We start from the raw sequence: 27,034 nt of genomic DNA, 5'->3' as shown, positions 1-27,034 counted from the left end.
GTACTACCCTAATAAACGAGCACCATACATGAACGATACCACAAATCGTGCCACCGTACCGCATATTGTTGGGATGATAACCCGAATAGGTTGTTAGGCACTCCTTATGGTTATCGTTTATGCGGGTATTCCCTTCTCTTAAAGGTACTTTGGCCGTCGACAGAAAAATACGATCAATATACCTCGATCGCCCAATGTTATAGTTGCGGTTGTGTGTGTATGTGAGCACTAGTTGCTGACCACTGTCCGTTCAGTGCTGTCAAAAATCCGTTCCTTTTAGTCAGTCGTCACTCCAGTCAGAAACGAAAAAGATAGAAGTTTTTGATTTTTTTCCAGTGTAAATTTTAGATGATTGGATAAAAATACTCCAAATTGCATATTATCTCATTGGTGTGATAGCAGCTGCGTAGGTGGTAATGTGTTCGGAATTGAAGTGCTGATAAAAAAGATCCCGAGGTCGTGCTTGTAGAGAATGAAAGAGTGTTAGAAAAAAGATTAAATTTTTTTCATTCCAATCGCGTTTTTGTCGTGGCGAGACGACGGATCGAAGGTGGAGTGCTGGCGCAGCAGTTGCTTGTTCAGTGTGTAGTGTCTGGTTTTGTCCAGATAAGTACCTACTATCATTATTTGTAAGACGGTGTGTGGCAAAGAAAGTAGGGACGGGTAAAATGGATATTATTTCCCCGTGACTCACAGCCGTGTCTGGATGTTGCATCTGAATGTTTTTCGGTACCTTAGTGCTATTTAGAAACCAGGTTCTGTATGCCACCTGACGTGAAGGATGTTGGCGTCCAAGTCACGTACAAGTAGATAAAGAGGCAGACGGCGACAAGAAAGAAGTAAAGAAAAACAAGAAGATTACTAATATTTAGTCAAGTTTGCGTATTACTCGCTACCTGTAGACTGAGTATCGAGTTAAAAAGGAGGTCAGATTGCAAGGGACAGACGCAATTCACTACTAACGAAAGTAGAAAAGAATTGGGCTAGTGCAATCATGAACGGATTAAGGTAAGTGCAATGTGGAGAGAAACGAAGACACTAGTCTAGTTTACGCCAAGGGTGTGTGGGGGAGGCTTTTGTTATCGATTTGCAGTCTCCTTTTTGACAGGCCTGACATGCTCGGAATGAAAAATTGTAAATTAGCTATTCTTTATCTCTCTATTTTGCATAGTTTCGGCGAACTGTGTTGCCTGTTTTGCTGTCCACCGTTTCCCGGTAGAATTGCATCAAAACTTGCCTTCCTTCCGCCGGATCCAACGTACAATCTTACTCCGATTGATGAGAGCAAAGCAAAGTATTTGCTCAGCTTTAACGAACGAGCCGAGTGGCCTTACTCGGAACGGGAAAAGGAGAACGTGGAAGGATTCTTCACAAGGACGTCCCGCGGCAACAAGCTATCCTGCATCTACGTCCGTTGTTCTCCGAATGCCAAATACACCGTGCTGTTCTCGCACGGAAACGCAGTCGATTTGGGCCAGATGAGCAGCTTCTATCTGGGACTGGGACTGAGGATCAACTGTAATATATTTAGCTATGACTACTCGGGATATGGTATGAGTACCGGTAAGCCTTCCGAGAAAAATCTTTACGCAGACATCGATGCGGCGTGGCACTCGCTTCGGACACGCTTCGGGGTTAGCCCGGAAAATATCATCCTGTACGGACAGAGCATCGGAACGGTGCCAACGGTGGATTTGGCGGCGAGGTACGAAGTCGGAGCGGTCATACTTCATTCGCCGCTGATGTCCGGCATGCGGGTAGCATTTCCCAATACCAAGCGCACCTGGTTCTTTGATGTGTTTCCCAGGTATGAGCGTGGTGTAATTTCTCACTGCACAAGTGGATTAGGATTTATGATATTTCGTTACTTTCAGCATTGATAAGGTATCGAAAATTAGCTCACCAGTGCTGGTTATCCACGGAACCGAAGACGAGGTGATAGACTTTTCCCATGGATTGAGTATCTACGAGAAGTGTCCCAAGGCTGTCGAGCCGCTGTGGGTCGAGGTAAGTTTTCCCGGGAGCTGTTTTAGTATGCATGTTGATTGGAAAGTTAATATTAGCAAATGTGTTACTGATTTCCCGAATAGAAAATCAAAGAATACATTTTGTGATTCCCGCAATGCAGAAATTCCCGGTGTACGAGCGTTTCACGGTTATTTCTGGAATTTGTACCCAAATTGAGTGATTCCCGTAGGCAGCGCTGGTTGTAGGTAATTTTTTAGTGACTTTGTCACTATTTTAAAATCAGCCACTAAAAAGTCACTTTTCACACCAAAAAGTCACTAAAGTCACTATTTCCCTAAAAATAGTCTCTAAAGTCACTTTTTCACAATCAAAATAGAGAGAAATGGGAAAATATCAACAACATTTTTAAATTGAATACTTGGCACGAAGAAAGTCTACTGTAACAGTAGTTATGACAAAATATGCATATCTGTTGAAAAATTAACAATTTTAACCAAGATGACCAGTGAACCGCAAACATTCAAGGAACTTTAGAACACCAGGATAAATACTGGAAAATGCCTTCAATTTCGATTACAAATCGGGTAAAATATACCTCCTTTCCCCAAAAATAAATTCTAGACCTTGGGAACTTTTCCAGGGTATTTGTCTGTGCTAGATTTTCAAAAGTCTTTGAAGAATATCAATTTGATTATTGTTTAAATTATTAAAGACGCCAAATTAAGCTCTAAAACAATTCTGGAAATAGTTCCAATATAAATGAGAGAAGAGCTCCATGTGCATTTTAACGAGAATTCTCAGAATTCTATGATGATTGGATGAGGATTGTAGGTCCAATTATAATAATAATTCAAAACTAGTTCTTAAATTTTTTAAAGAGATCTCTGATGAGAATTCCATGTAAATCTCATGAATTCCAAAGATGCTCTCTGCGGATAGTTCTAAACGAATTCTGGGGTCATTTCTGAGGATACTTCCAAGCGATCTCTAAAGAGTTCGAAATAAATGCCGAGAAGAATTCCAATGGAATCGATTTTTGAGGCTTCAATCTCAAAGGAATTCTTCGAAGAATTTAAAGGGTATTCTGAGATGGATTTTTGTTATTAGAAATCTAAAGAAATACCATTAGAATTCTGAAGCGAATACTAATTGAACTCAGGGGAGAAGTCCAAAATTATTCTAAGCTGAAATTTATGATATTTCTGAGGTTAATTGCATGGGAATTCTAAGGAGAATTCAAGTAAATTTAAAATGGATTTATGGAAGGAACCTTTAAGGAAATCCTGGAAGAATAATAAAAAAAAAATCGAAAATAATCTTGTCTAACTAATCATGTTTTATTACTTCATGCGTGAAGTTAACGATTTCGGCTGTCGACAGAAGCAGGCTACTCTCAATGTGTGTCACGCGATCGTCTGCAGCAACCATTGTGTGGTCCTCTTCATTGTTCTTCATCAGCAGTTCTTTCAGTTAAGATATGAACTAGCCTAAGACTAAAAATCTTTTAAATAAAGTTAAAAAAAAAAGTTCTTTCAGTCGATGCGTCGTCGACTTTGGAAAGCAACCGTTTCGTGATGAATGTGTGAGTGCTGACCACGTTTTGCCTCCATTGTTGCAATGGAAGCGATCTGACCCCCCCCCCCCCATTTACATTTATACACAGCGCTCAACCAGTAGTTAAAAAAAATCTTCTGGAAAATCTTGAATTATTTTTTTCAAATCACTTCAAATGCTCTTCATAGGAGATTCCGTTGAGAATGTCGATTTAATTAAAGGAATTCATGAAATATGATTTTAAGTTCCATGCCAAAAAAGAGTTTATTAAACCTTATTCGAATTTCTGTCTCATAATATAAATGTCAGTTTTAGTTACTTATTTATTATTTAAAAGTCACTATTTGGTCACTATTTCCGTAATTTTAGTCACTAAAATCACTACTATTATATCGCATCAGCACTACCAGCCCTGCGTAGGCCATTCTTTAGCACCTTGCCGAAGGTTGGAGAGGTTAATCTCATGCTGTAGGTCTACATTAGAGTCGGTGTATAATGAGTCACGCCAAGAGTGAAGCCAAGTCTACCTATTGAACTGTCAAACCGGCTACCTATCGTGCAAAGTAAATAAACATTACGATGCTATGAAAGGTCTACGAAAGGTATTGCAATAAAATATAAAATATAATCAAAGAAATGAGCATAAACACGCAGTGAGCGTTAAATTGTCATGGGATACGCTCGGTAATGATTATCAATGAGAATTTCTACTATTTTTTGTTAAGATAATTTGACAAAATCACTCATATAATGATTTACTACAGCCGCAATATTTTTTCTCTCGCTAGAAGTCATTTGAAGTTGTTGTAGAAGTCCTCTGTTGCCAAGTGAAAAGAATGAGAATCTTTCGAAAACCGTGATGCGAGTTCAACTGTTTTTCTCTTGGCGTGACTCATTATACACCGACTCTAGTCTACATGGGAGACCAATACAGTGGCCAGAAGTAATGCACAGTGGTTCCAAGGGTATCAAAACACGCGCTTTTTTATTTACGCTGAAATGGTTGATTAAAGGTACTAGGTGTCTTCTGAGAAATTTCTCGGGTTACAACACTCCTTCTTATGGTAACAGAAAATTAAAGATTAATACACCTAAAAGTGAGATGTAAAATTTATTTTTTCAATGTAATAAGATACAAAATATTTGTGTTCAGCAAAACTGTAGGGAACATTAATGTGAACAACTTTGCTGAAAACTATAACTTTCTAGCTCTTATAACTTCTGAGATATGAAGGTTTTTTTTTTGTGGAGACATCGTTAAAATCAGTTTTGTATCTGTAACTTTTTCTAAAATATTTCTACATGTTTGGCATGTTCTACAAAGATGTTAGAAATATCAAATAACATAACTTTCCAGAAGACTGCAAATTGCTACCCTCAATATTTGAAAAGTTATTTACATTTTTTGGTTGAAAATTACCCAACTTCCAATACCAATAGCTCCTAAACCGGCAAAAACGAGCAGGCCATTCTTTGAACAATTAAAAGTTCAAGAAAATGCAATAAAATGGTGAAGAAACCAGACCGCCCCACTTGACCCTTAACCAAAATACTTGCATTAAAACTTGTCAATTTTCAGAATTTGAAATGACGATTTTGTGAAACCACGGGACTGCTATCGAGTAGCCCGACCAACCATTTCGTTAATTTTCTTTAACTTTCCATACATCGATCTTCAAAGCCATTCATAAGAAAAATCGATAGCGATCGTCACCATTTGATGCATAATTGTAAAGATGCTAAAAGTCTAATCGTGAATCGTTTATAAAGATTTTTCTTAACATATTGCTACCAATCGTTACCAATGTTAAAATATTGATTGTGTTGCCAGATCAAAATATCGATTTCTGTTGTAAAATCAAAATATCGATACACAACTGCTGATTTTATTTGTGATTTTTTATCTGCATGATTTCTAGTTTCGATCCCATGCCATCTGGGGTGTACTGATTTCGTTGTTGGTTGCTAATCCTCGGGTCCACGGCTGCTGTTGATGAGCTTATCAACGACAGGCAAACACACTCTAGTATGTGGTGTATTGAAATTTCTGCAAATCTTTTCATACATGAATTCAATATTTATTTGTCATAACCTGTCATAACTATCAACCAGTCAGCCATGTAGGTGTAATAGAGGTAAACAAGGTGTAAATTTTCCTCATTGGGTTCCAAATGCCGAGAATCCCACCATGCATGCTATCGCGGGTTATTAAATATATAGACGTAAACTTGAAGAACGACAATGGTAAACATTTGCTGCATCGTGGCCATCGGTCTTCTCGTTCATTTACCGGCAGATTGCTTCTTCCGATGAAATGCCGAATATGTCGATAAATAATATAAATATTGCCACCTGTCACCTGGTGTGTCTCGAACTCTCTTTAACCAGCGATGCAAATCGATAACAAGGAGATTATAAATGTGCATCGATGGCAATCTTTGTTGTTCTTTGCCAAAGTTCAAAGTTACGATGATATCAGTATTTAAATATTTATTAATGAATATTTGTAAAGAATACTAAAGTCCTCTAAAGTCCATGTGACATATCGAAATTAAAAGAAATTTAGTATGGCACCTTTATAGATTACTATCATATGACCGATGAAGAAATAATCTTATATGTAAGTATCGATCAATAAAGATTTTTAAATGTGTACATCGAAATCATGGAAAATTTAAAGTAAAGAATTGCTGACATAAATCTTTATTTCTGCATAAAGAACTTTGAAGAAGTTTCACGAATGGTTGGTCGGGAGGTGTGAAAAGAAGCATACAAATGGATAACCAAGCAACCTGGGTTATTTCTAATGACTAACAAAGAGCTAGAAAGTTATAGTCTTCAGCAAAGTTGTTCACAGTAATGTTCCCTACAGTTTTGCCGAACACAATTATGTTGTATCTTATTATGTTAAAAAAATAAATTTTGCAACTCACATTTAGGTGGATTAATCTTTAATTTTCTTTTACCATAAGAAGGAGTGTTGTAACCCAAGAAACTTCTCAGAAGACACCTAGTACCTTTAATCAACCATTTCAGCGTAAATAAAAAAGCGCGTGTTTTGATACCCTTGGCACCACTACTGTGTGATGGTATCACATATTCTTTTCATTCATTTCTTAACCACGTCGTAGTACGTTTATGTAAAGGCACTGACATGAGGTGTGATACCGGCGGCTGCAATTCACTCTTAAATTTGTCGATACTGCCCACTAGTTAGATTTGAATAATGTCCATTCTATCTCTGTTCCAATTTCTTTAGGGAAAACGACTAAATGTGCACTTTTCAATTGCGAGACGTAGGGGAAATGGATGTAATGTCGACCTAAATGCAACTCGGGGGCAACTTGACATCTCCAGTATATTGCCATTGTATCCCGAAAATTTGGTGCTGGTGGTTCTGTCAAACTCACAAATTTCAGAAATGTTATCTGAATAGGGCGAATTCGGAAATGATGTACTGTAAATAAAATTTATTTATTAACAGATAAAAGTTTGAAATGCATCTTATTGTCGCACGCCCGCCAAACCGGACACGCGACGTCCGACGACAAAACTAGTATTAACGACATAGAAACTCCAGTGATCCAAGCGACTAATATCGGTTTGATTCTCAGTAGTATGTACAATACATAATCAGTTTATGAAACTTTTTTTATTTGGTGTATCGTATGTATTTGAGCAGTACAGAACCAGCAGCATATGATTTGTAATACAAAAATGAATGATTGTCATCGTCAAATTGTTTCGCTTCCTATGTCTCACGGCACAAATTTCTACTCACAACACTCTTCCCAACAAACAATTTGAGTTGATCAACAGCTGAATAAGCTATTTTTTAGCTGAAGATGCTTACGAATAAGCTCTTATTCAACATTTAATGTTTGTTGGGTTTTTGACGTTTTCCTATTCACCAAGAGTGATTAAATCTATCGCTAAGTTTCTATTAAAAAGGCGTATAAAAACAATTTTGTTACTTCTTTGTGGATAGAATTCTTAATGCTTCCAAAGTTGTTAACATGTTCCTTAAGCCAGCGTTTTAAATAAAAGTCTAGGCACATTACCTGAGCTCCGAGAAAGGCTCTGATAAGCTTACAGATCTGTAGAAAATATCATACGGCATTCGGAAAGTTCTTAGCACTTCAGGGCAAGAACTTGAGGGAAGTTAAAAAAAAAAATAGGAAATTTCAACGAATTTCAAGAAAATTTCAACGCATTTCATGAAAATTCCAACGGGTTTCAAGGCAATTCCAATTCATTTCAAGGAAATTCCAACGAAGTTTATGGAAATTCCGATAAATTTCAAAGAAATTCCTACGAATTTCAAGAAAAATCCTACAACTTTCAAGGAATGCCAAAAATTTCAAAAAAATTCCAACGAATTTCAAGAAAATTCCAATGAATTTCAAGGTAATTGCAATGAATTCAATGAAATTCTAACGTATTCAACCCAATTCACACAACTTCAAGGAAATGGCAACAATTGCAAGGAAATTTCAAGAAATTTCAAACAATTTCAAAGGAAATTCTTTCGAAACTCAAGGAAATTTCAATGAATTTCAAGGAGATTCCTATGCATTTCAAGACATTCTTACGAATTTCTAGGAAATTCATTTCAATTTCAAGGAAATTCCAGCAGTTTAATGGAAATTCCAAAAACAATAATTTCATGGAAATTTTTCTAACTTAAAGAAAATTCCAACTAATTCAACGAAATTCCCAAGGGGGACGACTCTATCTACGATGCAAAAAAGATTGTGCTTTGCTGTGGCTAGCTGCTCGCACGCTGAGTAGATAAAAAGAAGATTGATGATGATTCTGAAGATTTCCTGCAAAAAGATGATGAGCGATGCAAGTGGATGCGACAAATTAAAGACGATTTTTCGAAGATTGATTCGCTAGTGTGAATTTTTTTGAGCATCTTAACTTGAGATTTAGATGTTCCGCCCCCCTCGGAAATTCCAACGAAAATCCAACGTATTTAATGAAATTCCAACAATTTAAAAGAAAATTACATCAATCTCATGAAAATTCATACTTTTACTTTCAAGAAAATTCTACCGAATTTCAAATGTATTCCACAAAATTTAATACAAATTCCTACGAATTTCAGGAAAATTCGATCAAATTTTAAGGAATTTCCATTGAATTTCAAAGAAATTTTATCGATCTTCAAGGAAATTCCAAATAATTTCAAGGAAATTTCTAAGAATTTCACGGAAGTCCGACTAATTTTAAGAAAAATTTTATGAATCCTTCGAATTTAGAAAAAAAACCCATATGAACTCAATGAAATTCTAACATATCCAACCAAATTCCAACAATTTCAAGAACATCGCAACAAATTCAAGGAAATTTCAAAAATTGTAAGAAAATTCATACGAATTTCTAGAAAATTCCACCGAATTTCGAGGAAATTCCACAAAATTTATAGAAAATTCTTAAAAATTTCCAGAAATTCAAAGTTTCATCAAGTTTCAATGAAATTCCGACGAATTTTAAAAGAAATGTCAAAGAATTACAAGCAATTTCCAATGAATTTCAAGAAATTTTTAAGGAGATTCCAACGAATTTAAAGGACATTTCTATGAATTTCTAGGAAACTCCAACGAATTTCAAGGAAATTTTAACGAAAATCATGGAAATTCCAACAAACTTCTAGGAAATTCCTTTAGTTTCATGGAAATTCCTACGAATTTCAAGGACATTCCTACGAATTACAAGGAAATTCCTATGAATTTCAAAAAAGTCCTACGAATTTCAAGTAAATTCTTACGAATTTCAAGTTAATTCCTACGAATTTCAAGAAAATTGATGAGTATTTTCAGTTCAGTTTCAGAAATTTTGCATATCAGAAGAACACATACGGCCTAGGGAAAGCCTTCATCATCGCACAACTATGATCAAAAACATAATCTGAAGGCTGATTATATTCAAGAGCAAAATAAAATACAAGACAGAAACGTATTTTATTGCCATTTGATTTATAAGAAAATGAACCTTCATCAATCGGTTTCAATTCATTTTGATTTATTTCATTTCACCACGAAAATCATAAATTCGCTCTTTTCATATAACATGCTTGCCTGTTATTTGACATCCACACATGGGGAAACAAAAAGTTGATTTCCCACAGAAAAATATCATTACGGCGGTGAAGGACAATCCCTTTGTTTACGTTCTGTGGCGACATCTACTATTTGCAAGTGGGTACGTGAAACTAAGGTTATCTGTCACCTTGCCAGGGACTTGCCTAAATGCCCCTAATATGGGCCCATACATAAATTCAGCAATCGACTAAATTTTCAATAGCACCCAAAAATATCTATTAGTACCTTCCCAATGACGCGTTCATCTAGATACAATTGATAAAAAGCAGATTTTTAGCGATGGGCTCAATCTTAGATCCATAGACCAACGTTTGAGCCATTTCCACTATTTTCATTATTTTTTATTCATTCATTATCATTGAATGAATAACCAAAAATACCTATATTGCAGTTGGTATCATAAATAATTCAGTGCCAACATTTCAAAGGGGCGTAATTGCTTTTGTAAACAATGGCTTTAGACGTCGATTTCTCGCAAACGAAAACCCACCCCTCTAAATTACAAATGCTAGCTGATACAGTAAACTTTCCTCTGCGTTCTGGTGTCATTTATGTTCATAAGTGAGCTTTCATTCGCGACAAATCGACGACTAAAGCCATTGTTTACAAATGCAATTACGCCCCTTTGAAATGTTGGCACTGAATTTATGTATTGCTTCATTTTCGGAAAGGGTGAATGCTTCCGTTATGGCTTATGCCCTGTTGTGTGTTCGGTAGTGGCATTTGGGAATAGGGTAGAGAACTACTTCGGCCTAATCGCCCATTTTGGGCCTATCGAACAGAAAACATCAAATAAATCCATGATTTCAGAGTTAACAAGTCAATTATGCGTTTGGTACGATACTTTAGTTAATAAGCTACGGAACGAAGTCTATGAGTACGCGTGATATGAAGGTTTGCACCCATAATTCACAAAAACAAAAGAAGCGCTCCGACCGAATCACTTTTTATCTATATCCGATAGGCCGAAGTGAATTCATTGGCGTTTCAATAGCGTTTCAATACGTTAGGCCGAGTTTAGAATCCGTAGGCCGAGTTTGGCGCCAAGAAACAGTGTTAGACTTTTGACAATAAAGGGTGATACGGTCAAAATTTGGTCAAGGGAAAACGCGTGTAAATCGGTGAAATCGTTTATTTAAAAAATCAAATTAAATTTCTTTTTCAAGTTCAATTAGTATAAAATTCAGGAAAAATATTCAGTTAGGCTTCCGCTTTTCCAAATCCGAATTGCCGGGCCTTACGCTTGACCCCTGCCATCAGATTTTGTACAGCCACCTTGTCCACCTTCTTCGCCGCAGAAAGCCAGTTTGCCTTGAACTGCTGCTCGCCCTTAGCAGTTTTTTTGGTCTTCTTTAGGTTCCGCTTGACAATAGCCCAGTATTTCTCAATTGGGCGGAGCTCTGGCGTGTTGGGAGGGTTCTTGTCCTTGGGAACCACCTGCACGTTGTTGGCGGCGTACCACTCCATGGCCTTTTTACCGTAATGGCAAGATGCCAAATCCGGCCAAAACAGTACGGAACAACCGTGTTTCTTCAGGAAAGGCAGCAGACGTTTATTCAAACACTCTTTCACGTAAATTTCTTGGTTGACAGTCCCGGAAGCTATGAAAATGCTGCTTTTCAAGCCACAGGTACAGATGGCTTGCCAAATCAGATATTTCTTTGCGAACTTTGACAGTTTTATGTGCTTGAAAACATCTGCTACCTTTCCCCTTCCTTTTGCCGTATAAAACTCCTGTCCCGGAAGCTGCTTGTAGTCGGCTTTGACGTAGGTTTCGTCGTCCATTACCACGCAGTCAAACTTCGTCAGCATCGTCGTGTACAGCCTCCGGGATCGCGCTTTGGCCGTCGTATTTTGTTTATCATCGCGATTTGGAGTCACTACCTTCTTGTAAGTCGATAGTCCGGCTCGTTTTTTGGCTCGATGCACGGTTGTAGACGATACATCCAGCTTATTTGCGGCATCTCGGAGAGAGAGGTTAGGGTTTGGCTTGAAACTACCGGCAACTCTCTTTGTCGTCTCAGCGGCTTCCGGTTTTCGATTTCCCCCCGATCCAGACTTCCTGGCTGTCGACAAACGTTCCCCAAACACTTTAATTACATTTGTAACGGTTGATTTGGCAACTTTTAGCGATTTTGCCAACTTTGCGTGCGAGTAGCTCGGATTTCGCGATGCGCGAGCAAAATTTTGATACGCTGCTCTTCTTGCTTGGACGGCATTTTGACAACTGAAGAGTGAATTCCAAAATCAAAATAGGAGCAACATTCTACACACACACACCTTCAAAATGAGGGGTGTTCAGGTTTTTTAAATGCAAAATTTAAAGAAATACGTCAAGTTGATATTGACCAAATTTTGACCGTATAACCCATCTCAACGATTGGTTTCTCTTTATCAAATCTTTTGGTACGTACGGAAAGGTAAATAAATTTGGAAGCCATCAGTAATAATAACATCCCGTTTGGTGCTTAACTGCGCTAGATTAAGAAAGACTAAGAGCGGGTTGTGCTTAATAGGCCGGAAATGGGGTAGTTAACCCTACCAGACTAATCTCGGAATGAAGCATTTTATCACCGACAAACCCACATGAATGATCATACAAATTACAAAGAAATTTCTGATCAAAGCACTAAACTGACATCTGCCGCCGTGTTCGCGGAAAATATGTATCCTAGCCACGAACACGCGTACAAAATTTATGAGTTTGTTCGTGGCTAATCTATTTCGGACAAATTATTTTTATCTAGATAACACATTTCTATAGACTTCTCTGCCGTTTGTGAATAGCACAAGTATTAGTGCAGAACTTTGGGTAAATTCAAAGGCCCTCCCCTTGGCTAGTTTTTGCACCTTGCTGTTGGTGGGCGGGCTTAATTTCATGCTTTATAGTGGAGTGTTGGAGACGGTAGGTTTATGGTCGGCGTTGCTGGCTCATGCCGCGATAGAATGGCGACATGGGCAGGCGATGGGGATTACTAAGCTTCCCCTCTCTGATAAACCGCTGCATGAGAGAACCAAAGATCTAGTCTAGCAGTGATAGTATCACACTTGTTACTCCTTTTATTGAGAGCCGCGTCGTAGTACGCTTACGTATAGGCACTGACGTTGGGTGTGATACTGGCGGGTTTTGCCGCAAATCACTCTTATTTTATTTATTTTTTACGCAGAGAGATTTATTTGGGTTTGCAAGGGAATTATACTATTGAAATATTTCAGAAAGTGCCCAACAGTGCTCCTTCTATTTGCGTGACAAGCTTTCATTGTTGTTTTCATTGAAGTATTACTCAGAAAACAATGTTAAACATCATTTTTGTACATGGTATTGTAACTAATCTTATATGTGCTTCATTTTGATTTGGGATAAGTGTTTGAACTATGGCTCGGGATTTCCACTGTGGTGTGCTTCTATTGTGACATACCCATATGTATTTTTGTGGTGCCACATAGTGGAAACGTGAGAGCGTAGTTGGAACATTTACCCTATACAATATACAATTTAAAATTAGCTTGGAAACTAACTTCAAAGTGAAGCATTTTAGTCACTTGAAGGTGTCATCTGGGACGAACAAAGATATAAGATAAGATATGTAAAAGCCAGAAGTACTTGAAACACGTTAAATTGTAGTTTAAAAGCATGGGTTATGTAGGTAGATTAGAGATTTCAGTTATTTATTAAATAAACTTCAATTATAGAATTCAGAAAGTTAATTAACATAAGAGATAGGACGCGGGGGGTCCGCTTAGGGAGGCGACTAGCCTATGAAGTTGTATAATAAATCTTCCTATTTAGTGTATTTGTTAATTACAGACAATGTCAATAGCGAAAGTCATATCTTCAACCAGGCGCTTACGAACAAGTGAAATTTTAGGAAAGATGTGTTAAATATGTTGATAGGTTTGAAATAAGAATTAGGATTGTTGTGCTTTAGTTTTCGGTAAGGTATGATGTGTCAACAAAGCCCTTTTGAGCAAATTTTCAAACATCAAATTGATTGAGTGATTTATTGAAAGACATTGCGTTGCGAAAATTGACAAGTCATACATCTAACATAGTAGTAGTAGCAGTGTCGCATAATCTTATCACAATTGCTGCAAATAGTGCTTGAGGGGCCAGCAGGGCTGAATACGGATCAAAACTAACATAACTACTAACACTTAAATGATCCCGGAACTAACACTTATCCATTGCAATTTTAGTTATTTATTAGTTTTATTTTTCTACTAAGTGATCTATGCTTCTTTCTATTGTTTGGATCAAGTACAACTAATACTAATCTACCTTTATGTATGTTTTACTCCCTTTTTACCCATTATCTTTATGAATGGCGAATCATATGACGTGAGACACGTACAAGCTGGAACTCAAAGAATTACTTCGAACAGGATGTCAAACAAATTCAGGACCAATCCAAATGAGACCAGAAACCAACAAAGCATCGGGGAGTTATATATTCTGGGAGAGGTATTTGATAAATAATCAAAAATTGGTAAGTTAAAATCAGAGCCAAGGATCATGAGAGGTAATTGTCAATAATTCATTAATTAGTAGAAATCTCGATAACTTTTTCAAGGGAGCGTATCGGCTTTTGTAGGCGGTGCGTTTGGTCGTCGATTTGGCGTAACTGATGGCTCGCCCGCGCGTGCTGGCACTATCATCAGATAGGGGAAATTTTCCTCTACCTGTTGGTGGTGTTGATAAGCGTGTGCGAGATGCCGGTTGCGCCGGATCGACGATCGGATGCACTGTTTGCAGAAGCTGGTGCTTCCCTTTGAAAAAGTAATCGAGAAATAACCATATTATCCTGTAATTGATATTACTATTTTTATATATCAATGAAATTAGTCATGACAGAGTAACAGATGGGGAAGGACAATAGACACAAGTTGACACAATAAACAAGACAAGTGGGGGTTAATACTCAAGACAAAATGACAAAATAAGTGACGACAGAAGACAAGACTGGGACGAAAATCAACCTTTTAAAAAAACAAGAATGCGCAATTATATTATCAAAACTATTTGGATCAGCACAAAAACAACAGTGACCACACGGGCACCATAGCCTAGGAACGTCTGTGTGTTGATTTAAAATAGAGGCTCATAGAAGCAAAATTTATTAATAAAAGGGGTCCAGTGTAGAGTTTTAGCAAGTTGCTGCCACAGGATCACTACAAAAAAAAAAAAAAAAAAAAAAGAACTTTGGGTAAATTCAAAGGTTTTCTTGTGTGTGTGTGTGTCATCTTCTATCCCTCACCCAGCCGGGGGCTTTGGACAAGTAGAACTGCGAATAATTTGGTCAAATCTCATGCTCCGTAATGGTGCTCTTTATGTTGTGAAGACTACTACTTCAAAAAGGGTAACTTTTGAGGCAAGACAGGGTGTCCTCAACAAGTTAAGGGAACAGGATGCACTAAATGTCCACAACAGGTACAGCAAAACATCACATAGACGCCCTTATTCATACTAACTACTCAGGGGGTAGAAGGTCAAGAAGAGCCACCGCCGCCAACTAAAGCTTGAACCGGGTACCTGGGACTCCCACGATATACCCGCGGCAATGGTCAGCAGACGATGGCCTGTGCGTATTTAGTATGTAATATGTTTTATTTGGATACACAAAATGTTTGAAGCCATGCGCCATCTTTTGCATCACCACAAATACACTTGTCAACAATCTTCAACTGGAACGTACTCACCAAATCACTTCACCCGGGAGCGCATTCCCGATGCTTCCACGCATATTTTTCTCTCCACTATAACCACACAACAACCAAATATCACTTTTCTTCACTTTTCTTTTTCAAGACACTCCGTGCACATCGCAAAACCCTAACAATAGATCAGCGCCGTGCTCATCACCGCGTAAATAAACAGAAATTAAAATTTTCACTCGCGATGCCACAAATTTCTGGTCCGGGAGAAACAATCAAACCACGCTGCGCCAAATCTTCTGATGCTTGCAATTTTGCAAACATAATGAATCATGTTTTCTTTCTCGATTCTAAAACTTCTCGGAAAGCGAGAAAACCACCACTCACACACGTATAACCGTCCGGGAGGCAGAGTACCAGCGCTAATCTGGCAAATGCAGCCGAAAACTATGAAAGAGAATGCACGCACAAAACAGAGAGCAAATTTAAACACAACCGTATCCAAAGGCGTTCGAAACTCGGTTGGGTAAATTCAAAGGTTTTCTTACACTAATACTTATAATTTACCCCGAGTTCTGCACTAATACTTGTGCATTTCACAAACGTCAGAGAAGTCTATGGTTTTGACAGATGGGATCGCTGCATATTTGAATCGGCCGTTATGGATTCTCGATCAAGACTTAAGTTTAAGGATCATGTCGGTTTGTCGGTGATATTAATGTCAAAGCTTGATAAATTCAGTGCTAGACCGATATCTTACGTCAGTTGACATTGTTGACAGCTCGCAGCACTGCCAATAATGGCTACAAAGGAAGCATTTTCGAGGGAAACTGGGACTACCCATAAAGAATTTTCTTCGGATTTTAGGTTCAGGTTAAATTACGCGATATCCTACGCAGGTGTGGAAACTGCCTTCCTGCACATTCGAATGCCGTCAATGGATGGCAATCGATATCCGTCGGTGATTGGCACTGGATTGCGGAACAGAGACCGACGTTAAATAAAGGAAAGAAGAAGAAGGTTAAATTACGGCTTTTGCCATACCTTTACTTATTATCGTCAGGGGGTGGTCAAACTTCTTGAGTGCTCAAATTTTGCCAATCGATGCTCCGAAATATTGCAAATGCAAAACATAAGCGCTCATGGATTTCATTTATACATTTCGTTTTTATTTGTACTCCAGTTCCAGTCTTATCTCTTGTTTCCTTCTCTTCTTCCCCCTCGCAGGGAGCCGGCCATAACGACGTCGAGCTGTACAACCAATACCTGGACCGACTGAAGAAGTTCATCTCGGTTGAGCTCAACAACTGACAATTAAAGAACGCTCCTGGCCAACCGCCACCACCTCCACCACCAGCAGCGGCAGCATCATCTTCATCATCATCATCGAATCCCGGTACCAAAAGTCCGAAACGAGCATCCGGATCCAAAGTGACTGCAGCCGAGTCGAGCAGTTCGGTGGAAAAAGCGCTTGCCGGCCATGATGCGCAATCGACCAAGTCCGCCGGTGGCCGCAGTAGTACCTCGAGCGGTGCAACTGCTTCTACCAGCGACAAGTTGTTATAGCATTCGTTACCGGGGCCTAGCACCGCATACAATTGTAACTGCGGCAAGGCTAGAAATCAAAGATCTCATCATGGACATAGCACTATTAGCAGCACGGTTCGGAAGGAGCTGGCATCGTACGAAAACCCCCATCAAGCGCCGCCGGTCACGGTAAAGCCGGCCAAGAGGAATGCCAGTACGGAGAGTTTGGATCTGTTGAATAGGAGCGCAACTGCGGATGAATGCACTTGTGCAGTGTACAGTCCGAATTCACTCAACGGAAGTACCTGCAAGAAGTGCAGTTATGGGTCTACTTCGCGCGAGAGTCAACGCGCCCAGAAGAAGTACAATTCATCCAAGTTTAAAGACGCATCGACTTCGCCAAAGTCGAACAGTCCTTTGCGGACGCTGGAACCGAGGAGCCCACGTAGCCCAAAGAGTCCGAAAAGCCCTAGAGCGGAGGCATCGACGGATACCAAGTTTGATTTTGCTTGCTCGCCCAGGACCGAGAGTCACTACAAGCGGCTGTCTTCGTTGAGTATCAATAATGGCAACAGTAAGAGTATGGCAACTAGTCCGATGAAGCAACCGAGTCCGAAGATGAGTCCGAATAAGCTGACACCGGTCAAGAATGATCGTGTCCTGGAGAAGTCGAACTCTCTGGGGGAAAGTAAACCGCAAAAGATGCTGCGGACAACACGGAGCCTTTCTCCGAGGCCACCCATCAAGCATCAGCACTCGATTATGGTGTCGGACGAGAACGATATCGTTTCGGTGAAACTTTCACCGAACGAAGAGTTTGATGAAATTAAAGAGAAGCACAAAGAGGAGAAGCAAGAGGAAGCTGTATTGATTCAGAAAAAGGCTTTTAGTGAGACGACTTCTCCGAATTTGTCGGACCATGGTAGCCTGAAGCTGGATGATGGTAACATGAAAAATGCCAACAATCGAAGTACCAGTTGCTTGGTGTATGTTCCATCGGATCCGTGGACTCGGATGTCTTCTAGTAACTCGCCGGCTCCGATTGCCAAGAAAGAGCACAAATCTAAAAAATTGGAAAGCAAGTCTTTCAGCAAGCCGAATTTGGACTATATGAGAGATACAGACCCTTGGGTATGGCGCTCCAATATCACGCTGAACGAACGTCATATTAAGAAGAAGGGATCGCTACCGCATCAGACCAAATCACTAGGTAGTTCCCTTAGCCGGGATGAACTGGATTCGCGAAAGCCGCGCCTATGCCAGCAACGTTCGCTGACCAAATTCGACAAGAATCTGACCATTCCGGGAATAGATCTGCACTTTGACGCCCGCAAGAAAATCACCCGACCAAAACTGCAGCGCTCGAAGTCCCCGGCATTCTACGAGGAATTCTTCCAGACGGATAAGGAAAAGACTCTCACCAAGGATAAATCGGTATCTTCGTTGAAAATCGAAAAGAATGCCAGCAACTCCAACATCAACGGTGCCAAATGTACTTGCTTCGAAGCCAATTCCCGTAGTCGACAGCATTTGAACAATAACAACAACAACCATCACCACAAGTGTGATCATTCCGCGATCCACAGATCTACAACGAGTATTACCTCTCCCACCAGCAAGAAACAACCCTCGGCAAAGCTGAGCTTTCTCCCATCACCAAAGCCAAAGCAAAGCCATCAGCAGCCAACCCAATCGCAACCGGAGCTGGTCAAAGCCTCCCTAACCGTGCTGAATCCGAATCTGCTGCAACCGCGGCATAGTTTTTCCACCCCCTCGCAGAAAGACGACGAGCTGCAGTTGAACATTCGCCGTTTGAGCGAACAGATGAACAAGTACAGCAGTGCCGGCTACTTTACCCAAACGACGCCGAGTTTCATGACCGAAACGATTCCACTGGACAAGAAGAAGGCCGGCGGAAGCGGTGGATCGATAGCCGTTGGAGGTGGCAGCGGTGGCAGTGCCCCTAGTGCAACGGCAATCGAATCTACGCAGAAACGTGCTTCATCGCACTCGAAGATCAACGATCCGATTCTGGAGACGCGATGCTAAAGGTGCGCTCATAACAAAAAAAAAAAAAAGCTCATCTTTCGTAATGGTTCACCGGAAGAATAGTGACGAGTTTTGCGTTTAGTTTGCCATCAATTTGAGTGTTGGATCAGCGAAGCTTGCACTACTTACCCCCGTACAGTAGTCCGGAGGTGACTCACTCGGATTAGTTAGCTAGTCAAAATTGTAAAAAAGCAGACGCGATCTCTACTTAGGTAAAAGGGAAGATGGGATGTTTCTTTAATTGAACTCATGATGCACGTGGTGTGTAGAGAAATTTGATAGGTAGCCATCATCGTCAGTTCGGATTAGAAGAATTCAAACCCGTTGTAAAGTAATTACGAACACAAATATGTGTCTGTCTGTCAGTGTTTAAGTTGTTGAGGCAGAGTGGTAGGTTAGGTGGAGATTTTAACAACCGCTGCTGCTGTATTTCTATTCTGGTGGAAAAAAGGAGGGATAGTACACAACAAGGTACTAGTGCAATTCTAAAACTATGATGATAAGTGAAGATGACAATGAGCTAGATCGAGCATACTGCGGTAAGTTAGCGGTTAGCTACGAGGGGAAGATGAGAGGATCATTGATTTTGCCAAAATCAGTTTGTACATAGTTATATTAGTTCTTAACCGGTAAGAAGCAGTTTGCGTAAAATTGAAAGGCATTTACGACGGATACGTAAATAATATAGCATCTAGAAAGCGTCAAATTGCAATGGTGTTTTGAGTGAAGCTGATGTAGCGGTGAGATGCAGTTCTTTTTCAGTGTTTCGTCCCCAAAAAGTCTTTTATCAGTGTATTGAGTAGAAGTAATTTAAGCCTTGTGACATAGCGGCGCCGGTGGTGTAGTGGTATGCGTGATTACCTCTCACCCCAGCAGGCCTGGGTTCAATCCCAGTTGGCGCCGCCGGGTTGTTCTGAGGCATAACATCTCTGATCACGTAGGGAAGTAAAGCCGTTGGTCCCCGGTTCATGAGTTGATGGGTCAATAGGTAGGGTCCAGGTGTGGGAGCTGCCTCTCTGGCGTCTGTAGCATTGGTGCTCAGCACGGAAAACAAGATCGACGGAAAACAAACCAAAGGAAAAAAAAAGCCTTGTGGCACAATGTAGCCTCCCTTAGCTCAGTCGGTAAAAGCGCAGCTACAAAGCAAGACCAAGCTGGAGGTGGCTGGGTTCGATTCCCGGTCCGATCTAGGAAATTTTCGGACTGGACTCGACTGCCTTGGGCTTAACTGAGTATGATTGTACTTGCCTTGCCACACAATTAAATTAATGCAACATTGGTACAGGCCTCGAAAGCTCTCTATTCATAACAGTGGAAGTGCATCTAGAACATTAAGTTGAGAGCACACAATAAGCTAATATGCGATAAACAGTAGGCTTGAAATGCGAAGAAGAACTCGTGCGTGATTTCGGCGACTATACTGCTACGGTTTCTTATGACTTCCGTAAAGCTGACCACCGTAGCATCATAGATGTATTGTCTAGCATGGTATGGGAGAAAATCCTTGATCCAGATGACTTTGAGGCTGCAGCGCAAACCTTTTCACATGTCTTGGCATATGTCATTGAAAGACACGTCCCGAAAAGAACTCACCACAAAGTGACGAGAGAGCTACGTAGGTTGAAGTCAATCATTGAGAAGATTTACGAAGTATCGCACGCTTCCTCTGAAACTACATTATGTGAGGCTAAATCACATGTACCAGCGAGTCAGCGCAAACTTAAGCTACACCCGAAATCCTTTTGGAACTACGTGAACGAGCAACGCAGGGAATCCGGCCTCCCATCGTCTATGGAATTCAACGGAGAAGTTGCTGCCACTGTTCAGGATATATGCCACCTTTTTTCCGAAAAGTTTGCCAGTGTAGTCACTAATGAGACACTAACTGACGACCATATTAACCTGGCTGCCAGGAACGTTCCAGTAAACGATCAAACGCTGGGTGCAATTGATGTTAATGCAGAAATGATTTCTAAGGCCGCGACTCTGCTCAAGTCATCCTTCAATCCTGGACCTGATGGAGTTCCATCTGTATTTTTGAAGAGACATATTGCTAGCTTGTTAATTCCGCTTCTTCGCCTGTTCCGAATGTCTCTCTCAGGTGGCATTTTTCCATCTGGAAATTTGCGCACATGTTTCCCGTCCACAAAAAAGGAAGGAAACGAGCTGTGGATAACTATCGAGGAATTACATCGTTAAGTGTCGTTTCGAAGCTATTCGAGCTAGTGATTATGGAACCGTTGCTGTCCCATTGCAAGCAGTATTTGAGTGCTGATCAACATGGGTTTACTGTCGGCCGCTCTACAACTACCGATCTGCTGTGTCTCACATCGTATATAACCGAAAGCATGTCGGATCGGGTTCAAACGGACGTTATCTATTCAGACCTATCCGCATGCATTCGACAAGTTGAACCATGCTATTGCGATTGCTAAACTCGGCAGGCTCGGTGTATGCGGTAATCTTCTGAGTTGGTTTTGATCATATCTTACCGGAGATTTCAGATCAGCTAGCTTGTTCGCCACATCAGGTATACCTCAGGGAAGCCACATGGAACCGTTAATTTGTATACTGTACTTCAACGACGTGCATCTGGTGATCGAAGCTCCTCGGTTATCATATGCAGATGACCTCAAAATCTTTCTACGAATCTGCTCCATTGCTGACTGTCACTTTCTTCATTGTCAACTGAATGTATTCGCTAGTTGGTGCAGGTTAAACAGAATGGTAGTGAACACAGCCAAATGCTCCGCTATTACGTTCTCGCGAAAACAACAACCGATAATATTTAGCTATGACTGCTTGGCTCGACAATCGAACGCGTGAATCAGGTGAAAGACTTGGGTGTGATCTTGGATTCGCAGCTTTCATTCAAGCAAAACATTGCATATGTTGTTGATAAGGCGTCAAGAACTTTAGGGTTCATTTTTAGGATAGCTAAAAACTTCACTGATATCTACTGCCTAAAATCTCTCTATTGTTCGCTTGTTCGATCGACGCTTGAGTATTGTTCAGCGGTTTGGAACCCAAACTACAACAACGGTGCCGAGAGAATTGAATCTGTTCAACGTCGCTTTCTTCGTTTTGCGTTGCGTAGATTGCCTTGGAATGATCCGTTTCGATTACCAAGTTACGAAAGTCGTTGTCAACTTATCGACCTAGAACTTCTCCGGACTAGAAGAGACACAAGCAGAGCCCTAACCGTGGCCAATATCCTACAAGGAAGGACAGATTGTGAGGCTATCCTGAGATAAATTGACCTGAATGTTCAACCCCGACCGCTTCGTAATAACCTTATGCTAAGACTGCCTCTACGTCGCACAAATTATGGAGCGTACGGTGCGATTTGCGGACTGCAGAGAACATTGAACAGAGTTGCATCTGTTTTCGACTTTCATCTCTCCCGTGATGCGCTTCGTCGAAAGTTTTCTTCTGTTTTTCGTCGGCAGGAGTTAAGATATTGACTATAAGATATACGTTTTTTAATGTTTTTTTTTTATGTTATGACCATGCTTGAATGTATTTTTTTTTACCATAGTTGATAAGGTTAAAATCATTGGGGCTTCATCCAGCCTGTTGATGTAAAACAACAATAAAACAATAAAACAACAACAACAAGAAGAAGAAGAAGAAGACATGATTTGTTTACTAAACATGCACAAGTTTTGAGCGAAGACTTCGAACGTGTCGTAGAACCAAATTCAAGGTCCAGCAAAGGTGTTGCTGTCTTAGAAATGACCCTTAATCTTCGGCTCGAAGGCATTCAGTTTTATGCTTAATTCAAATGTATAACGCTAAACCGGTAAAATTTTCAAATTCCAGAGAAAAATGGGAAAACCGGGAAATTGATTGTTGTTTATTGTTGTTGTTTATTGAAAAATTCAACTGACAATTACTGTCTAAATGAATAAAACTTAAACTAAATAGTTACGGTCAACGGTACGGAAAAGGCCAAGAAGCCGATGACGAAACACGTCAGCTGATACATTGAAGTCGAACATATAAAAAAAGTTGTTGAATTGCCGGCTGATTGCTCGAATTGGCTCGTGTTGTGTATAATTCCGGCTCCGTGGTTCCAAAAACAGAAAGTCGCGTTGACGAAGAGACCTCTCAGGGGCATACATATTTAGCTGTGACAGCAGTGTTGGGCAGTCAATGTCACCTGTAAGCAGCTTTCCAGCGAACATAGATTGAGCGACCGTCCGTCTCACCTCTAATGGCTCGATTCCCAGGAGACGGCAACGCTCCTCGTACGGTGGCAAGTTCGTTGGGTCACGCCAGTTGAGGAAACGAAGAGCATATCTCACAAACTTGCGTTGAACGGATTCAATTCTAGTGATCCAGCTAGCATGGAAAGGGCACCAAACAACTGAACTTGACTCCAATAAGGATCGCACAAGCGAGCAGTAAAGTGACCTGAGACATAGCGGGTCACGAAACTCGTCGGCAATTTTGAAAATAAAGCCCAATTGTCGATTAGCTCTGGAGATGATGTCATTGTAGTGGATTCTGAAAGTGAGTCTGCAGTCCAAGGTAACGCCGAGATCTTTTATGTGCTCTACACGAGCAAGACAGCGTCCGTAGAGAACATAGTGAAACATGATTGGTTCGATTTTTCGGTGATAGGAAATAATGTTACATTTTTCTATGCTTAGACTCATAAAATTTCTTGAGCACCAGTCAGCAAAAATACCTAACATATTCTGGAGATCCCAGCAGTCCGTGAGGCTTTTAATAATTTTGTAGTTTTTCGTATCGTCTGCATAGAAAACGCGGCATCCTGATGGTATCAGCAAGCCGACATCGTTTAAAAAGATCGAAAAAAGTAGCGGTCCTAGGTTACTGCCTTGCGGGACTCCCGAGTTGTTTGAGAAAACATCCGATTCCGACGCGCCAATCTTGACATGTACATAGCGATTCACCAAGTAAGATCTGAACCAATCCACAGCAGTTGACGAGATGCCAAGTATCTCCAGCTTGGCCAGCAAGATATTATGGTTCACCGTGTCAAATGCAGCTTTTAGATCCATATACGCAGCATCGACTTGCCATCCTGAATCCATGCATCGCAGACAGTTAGAAGTGAACTGCACCAGGTTCGTGGACACGGAGCGCTTCGGGTAGAAACCGTGTTGTTCTGTATCGATATAATTTTTGCAGCGTGCGAACAGTTTTGAGCAGGCACACAGGGGGGTGATTCCACGATAATTTATGACATTGCGTTTATCTCCTTTTTTGCGCACTGGGAACAGATAAGAAAGTTTCCAGCGGCAGGGGAACTCACATTGCTGTGCCGAGAGATTGAATAGCCTCGCAAGTGGAAGGCAGAGATTGGCTACACAACGTTTTAGAACGTGTTGCGGCTATCACCATGTCTTCTGAAATGCCCGGAATAACGAAACTAAACACATCACGTGGCATCCCAACAGTAGCATCCAGCACTTGTGTTGGCGAAGCGGAGAAATCGTGAAACACTTGCTTGAAATGACGAGCAAACAAGTCGCTATAAGCCGAGTCATTCCCGAGAAACATGGAACAAGGCAACCCGGATTCCTTCCGTTTGGAGTTGACAAACGACCAAAAACTTTTCGCATTCGTGCGAAGGTTCGCTTCCGTGCGTCTCTCGTGTCGATTATAGAGAAAACGATTGTATTTTCGATAACTACGACTCGCCAAAATTGAACAGTCGTTTGTAGTACGGCGAGCGAGAGTTACAATACTTTCGGAGGGCGGCAGAGCGTTGAAGTTTTAGCACGCGTAGGCGTGGGGTAGAGCATGCAGGCTTTAGCGGAGGTCGTCGAGCTGGGACAATGCGGAAAATAGCATCTTCCAGTGCAGCACTGAAAAAATCCACTGCATCATTCACGCTAGCGGCAGTTTCGATAAATTGCCAATCAATTTCCGCAAGCGCATTGTTCAATGCAACATAATCGGCCCGGCGAAAGTCCAAAGAGTAGCACTCAGATGACGGCGTAAAAAGAATCGGCTTAGGTAAACTAAATGACACGACGAGAGCGGGATGATCGGCATCTAGATCAATCAGTGGCTCAACCGGCAAGGAAACAGAAGTGCCCGGTAGTGCGGAATCATTTGCCAGGACAAGATCTAGCAAACGTCCATTTTGGTTCGGAAAAGTATTCACTTGTGTGAACCCGTAAAAGTTAAAACCGCCCAAAAGAGCACAGCAAGCAACCGGCATATGCGAAAACAGTGGATCAATTAATGGTGTGCCACTGTCTGTAAAGCGCCACTGCAAAACAGGTTGATTGTAGTCACCAAATACGAAAGCGGGAGAGCAGGGACTTAATTGTGACGAAATTGACCATATGCTGACGGATGATCGTGCAGTCGTATTTGCGGTCGGGAGGCAGGTAGATTGCGCCTACACTAAGCTTGCTTTGTGGATGTTCTAAGACAACCCACAGCTGTTCCAGTTGACTGGAAATGGGTGACGTACTTACGTAGCTGGCTAGTCTAGTAGATACTGCAATCAGGACTCCGTCACCGCGCGATTTTTGACTGTTTAGGGCAGACCGGTCAGTTCTGAAGACGGAATAGAGTGACCCGAAAAGTTGCGATGAGTAAATTCGGTCGTCCAGCCACGTTTCCGTCAGAACAATCAAATCATATTCGGCCTCCGCAACAGCCAGGAAAAACGAGTCGATGGTAGTAGATCCGGAGACCATTCGAGGAGCAATCACGGGAACTAGAAATCGATAGGACATCAGGTACCGAAAGCTCGGAATCGCTAACATACTCGCCTGAGGTTGCAGGCCGGAAGCCCCCGATACCATCACCGACCACAGGACCGGGACGATGACGATGGCGGATGTCTGCAGCAAGCGCGACTGGGTCGGGAGGTTTGGGAGGTTCGGAAGCTTCCTCAGTGCCTGTTTTAGGGTGTCCCGGATCCGAGGAAGAGCAGGTGGTGGCATAAACCTGCTGGTAGTTGGCAGGACGGATGCATGGACATGATGTGGCTAGTGTGGAGATCGCAGAACCGGAAACACAGCTAGAAGTTGAAGCGGTATCAGGCAAAGGAGAAGCTGAATCGTCAATATACTTGCCAGTAATAGCTGGTTGAAAGACCCCCGACCTACATCTACACTCAGGGCCTAGACGACTATGCAGAGCGTTGGCTGGAGTAAGCGCGACTGAGGCAGAGAAATCAGGGGCTTTTACAGTGCTATCCACGATGCGTCTCGGTGGTGATAATCGAGATTTGATGCAATGAATTCCGTGTGCGCTATCTGCTTCTCCCTCCCAGCTTGGGACTAGCATTCATCCTCAGTGTTTAAGGTGAAAGTTAATGCTTTTCTGTTGATACTGAATCAACACCCGTTCGAACCACACCCAAATTCAAAATGCACCAATACCAACAAGCATTGCAAATTAGGAAAATGAGAAATATCGCAATTTTGACCATATTCTTAAACACAATATTCTTGTATAATTATAATAATTCTACTGAATGACAACTTCAATTCAAAGATTCCAAGTTCAGGGAAGTCCTACTTATGCTCAGGGAAGTCTTGCCGTAATCTCTCTAATAAAGTTAAAAAAAAAATCTTGCCGTAGTTCAGGGAAGGCCTGCCGATCTTCAGCGAAGTCCTGATGAAGTTCAGGGAAGCCCTACCGAAAGTCCTGCCTAAGTTCAGGAAAGTCCTTCCGAAGTTCAGGGAAGTCTTGCCGAAGTTCAGGGAAGTTCTGCTGAAATTCAGAGAAGTTCTGCGGAAATTCAGAGAAGTTCTGTCGAAGCAGCGTTGCGATATTTCACGAAGTTCACCAAGGGAAAAGTTCGCGAGTCATAGTGAGTTTTGGTGAACTTTTCCAACACTGTGCCGAAGTTCATGAAAATCATTCCGAAGTTCAGGGAAGTCTTGCCAATGTTCAGTCACCTGCTGAAGTTCAGAGAATGTCTGCCGAAGTTCAGGGAAGGGCTGCTGAAGTTCAGGGAAGTCCTTTCATTTCAATTCTTGGAAATCAGGGAACTCATGCCGAAGTTCAGGGAAGGCTTGCCGAAAGTCCTGCCTAAGTTCAGGAAAGTCCTTCCGAAGTTCAGGGAAGTCTTGCCGAAGTTCAGGGAAGTCTTGCCGAAGTTCAGGGAAGTCTTGCCAGTGTTCAGGGAAGTCCTGCTGAAGTTCGGAGAATTTCTGCCGAAGTTCAGAGAATTTCTG

General features: G+C 41.2%; 2 protein-coding genes across 2 annotated transcripts; both read left to right on the top strand.

Moving 5' to 3' along the window:
* Nucleotides 1–319: 319 nt before the first annotated feature.
* LOC135700499 (alpha/beta hydrolase domain-containing protein 17B) lies at nt 320–16,857 on the top strand. Its single transcript, XM_065221046.1, has 4 exons — nt 320–1,008; nt 1,172–1,807; nt 1,875–2,007; nt 16,509–16,857. The coding sequence occupies exons 1-4, from the start codon at nt 995–997 to the stop codon at nt 16,590–16,592; spliced, it is 867 nt and encodes a 288-aa protein (XP_065077118.1). The 5' UTR covers nt 320–994; the 3' UTR covers nt 16,593–16,857.
* Nucleotides 16,765–20,937, top strand: LOC135700415 (uncharacterized). Its single transcript, XM_065220914.1, has 2 exons — nt 16,765–16,797; nt 16,848–20,937. The coding sequence occupies exons 1-2, from the start codon at nt 16,765–16,767 to the stop codon at nt 18,855–18,857; spliced, it is 2,043 nt and encodes a 680-aa protein (XP_065076986.1). The 3' UTR covers nt 18,858–20,937.
* The last annotated feature ends 6,097 nt before the right edge of the window (nt 20,938–27,034 follow it).

The sequence above is a fragment of the Ochlerotatus camptorhynchus genome, unplaced genomic scaffold (genome assembly GCF_037179485.1).
Source record: "Ochlerotatus camptorhynchus isolate MF236.1 unplaced genomic scaffold, CSIRO-AGI_Acam_v1.1 ptg000011l, whole genome shotgun sequence".
Lineage (NCBI taxonomy): Eukaryota > Metazoa > Arthropoda > Insecta > Diptera > Culicidae > Ochlerotatus > Ochlerotatus camptorhynchus.
This window is presented reverse-complemented; position numbering and strand designations above follow the sequence as displayed.